This window comes from Eriocheir sinensis, unplaced genomic scaffold (genome assembly GCF_024679095.1).
Source record: "Eriocheir sinensis breed Jianghai 21 unplaced genomic scaffold, ASM2467909v1 Scaffold1153, whole genome shotgun sequence".
In the NCBI taxonomy this organism is placed as follows: Eukaryota; Metazoa; Arthropoda; class Malacostraca; order Decapoda; family Varunidae; genus Eriocheir; species Eriocheir sinensis.
The window spans coordinates 47,092-49,887 of record NW_026110467.1 but is presented as its reverse complement, the minus strand read 5'-3'; the positions used below and the strand labels follow the sequence as shown (position 1 = coordinate 49,887).

The 2,796-nt window shown below is 59.1% G+C and overlaps 1 protein-coding gene across 1 annotated transcript; it reads left to right on the top strand.

Moving 5' to 3' along the window:
* The first annotated feature begins 1,280 nt into the window (after nucleotides 1–1,280).
* On the top strand, nucleotides 1,281–2,408 carry LOC126989402 (uncharacterized). Its single transcript, XM_050848001.1, has one exon. The coding sequence runs from the start codon at nucleotides 1,281–1,283 to the stop codon at nucleotides 2,406–2,408; it is 1,128 nt and encodes a 375-aa protein (XP_050703958.1).
* Nucleotides 2,409–2,796: the final 388 nt, after the last annotated feature.

Sequence of the window (2,796 nt, the reverse complement as noted above, 5' to 3'; positions counted from 1 at the left end):
ACAAAGGCTTAAAGAAGTAAATTTATTCAGCCTATCAAAACGAAGAATGCGAGGCGATCTAATAGAAGTGTTTAAAATGTTCAAAGGATTCAGTGATATTAATGCGGAAGATTACTTTACAATTGATCGATCAAATAGAACAAGAAGAACTCACAATTTGAATATAAGTGGTAAAAGATTCTCGTCGCACGAAGCTAAACACTTCTTCTTCAATCGAGTTGTTAATGTTTGGAACTCTCTACCTTGTGATGTCGTTGATAGTACAACAGTTACGGCCTTCAAGAATAGATTAGACAAGTGTTTTGAATCCAACCAGCAACTAAGATATTACTCATTGTCGTAATAGCGTTAAGTTCTTTCGAATACTGGTGTCCTTGTCCGCTTTTATCGCCCGGTTAGTGGTAGCAGTAATGGTAGTTCTTTCCTCTTTCCTACATAAATTCCATGCAGTTTTTCCATGCTGCATGGTTCTTTAATCCTTTCCTGCCAGCTTTGGCTGGAGGAGCCTTCGCCTTTGCTGTCCTTCATCTTCCACCTTTGATTAGATAGTTAGTGTAGCTTGTCACAAACAACCTCGTAAGGACCAGCAGGTCTGCTGTTGTTTGTTCTTTCTTTGTGTTTCTTTGTGTTCCACATCTGGCTCGCCCGCTCCACCCAGTACCTCGCGCGCACCGCTGTCCACGCTCGCCACTGCTACTCCCTCGCCTACCACCGCTGCCGCCCCGCTTCGTGTCGCCTCGCACCCCGATGCATCTGCTTTACGCCTCGCTGCTACTACGCCAGCCAGCCCCAAGGTTATCGTGCCCCCGACACCGGGGTTCGACTCCGCACTAGACCTAGCGGAGGCCCTGGAACAGCAACTAGGAACCCGCCTGCAGATGCGGTTCTTGGAGTCTGGCAGCGTACTGATCACGCCTCCCTCCGAAGAGGTTCTCCGCCGGCTGCTGGAAACGACGGAGGTCGACGGCAAGCCGGTCCTGCTGCGGCTGACGGGAGACGCCACCATCAAGGGTGTGGTGACGTCATACCCTGCGGCTATGCCCTTCAAGGCTCTCCTTCGCCACCCAGACGTCTTCTCAGCGGACAGGTGCCAGACACGAGATGGGCTGGACACCTGCCAGGTAATCGTAACGATGAAAGGCCCCCTCCCGGGCAGTCTCGACCTGGGGAGTTGGGGGGTGTTTTAAACACGCCCCTTCAACAAGGAACCACTGCGCTGCTTCAGATGTCAGCAGTACGGCCACCACCGCTCTCGCTGCAACCGCCCGGCCGTATGCGGAATGTGCTCCGGGCCGCACATGACCGAGGCCTGTCTGGCCAAATACAAGGCCGGGGAGGAGGTACTAGCTCTCTGCCCAAATTGCAACCAGCAGCACCATGCATGGAGTCGCCGCTGCCCCTCACGGCTGACCCGGGTGGACGAGGGCGTCAAGCTTCAGGAGGAGTGGAGTGCTGCTCACAACCCCAACCGCCCGGCATGGACCAGACGGTCCCGCTCAAGATCGCATCAGCCGGCCCCGCCCCCTGCACAGGCAACACTGGCCTCTCCAGCTCACTTCCCCAGCCTCCCGCCACCAAGCGCCTCTCAGGCGGCCTCTACTGCCTCCACCCCAACACCCGCCCTGCCTCGTCTCCCAGCTACGGCCCCAGGCCCTGCCTTAACACCCGCCCCGCCTCCAGCCGCAACCTCCACCTCGACACCTGTCCCGCCTTCCCGCCCAACCTCCAACTCGGGCTCCTCCCCGCAACAGGAGCAACCAGCTCCCACACTGCCTCCACCTCCTCTGCCTCAGCGCGGGCGTCGACAGAGGAACCGCAGGCCACAGCCCCCCCCGAGCGCACAGACTGCACCACCGTCCACACCACCCGGCTACGTCCTTGTGACGAAGGCCGCGCTCGAGGAAATGCTGGCAAGCTTTGCCCTTGCCCTGACGGGCCTCCTCCAGCTCAAGCCCGACGAGGTGGCCCTGCGAGTAATAGCGAAGGCGACATTGGAGGAGCACTTTCCCGACTTCGCAGGTACCTCCACCACACCAGCCCCACCACCTCCAGTGCCTCAGAGCCCCGCTCCCCCGCCTGCCAAGAGCCGAGCAACCGGGCCCCTTCCTCCTTCCATAGAGGTAACGGAGATGGAGGCCGACGAATGCCACCAGCCTCCCCAGCCAGGCGTACCCCCAACCAAGGCATCGTTGAAGGCGGTGCACTGGACAATGGGACGCAACACGACCCGCTCCCACATCCCTTTGCGCACGGTGCCGACACGGTCCCGCTTTCCGCTGCCCGAGCGCAGGGCGCTGCCGAAGCGCCGAGGCCCCCGTGTCCAGCCCCGGGACGTCGCTGGGGTCCAGCCGCTAAGAGTCCTGCAATGGAACGTGTGTGGCGTGCGAGGCAAGGTCAACCTCCTGTGAGCAGCGATCGGCACCGACGATGTCATCCTCCTGCAGGAGACACTCCTTCAGGAAGGCCAGTCGGTGTCCTTCAAGGGCTTCAGGGCCTTCTACCTCCCTGCCGTTGCCGGTGCAGCGCGTGGGTGTGGCATCTTGGTCAGGTATGCACTTCCCTGCACCCGAGTGCTTCACCCCGCGCTATGCGGTGACGGCGTGGAGGTACTGGCGGTTAAGGTGGCCTTGCCGAACACTCTTATCACGTTCTACTGCGTGTACAGTAACCCTACCGCTGTTCCGGACCTGACAGAACTCCTCTCCCTCGCCAATGATGAGCCCACCTTCATCGGGGGGGGGATTTCAACGCCCACCATGAGATATGTGGTAGCGTGCGGAGAAACCGCGCTGGACG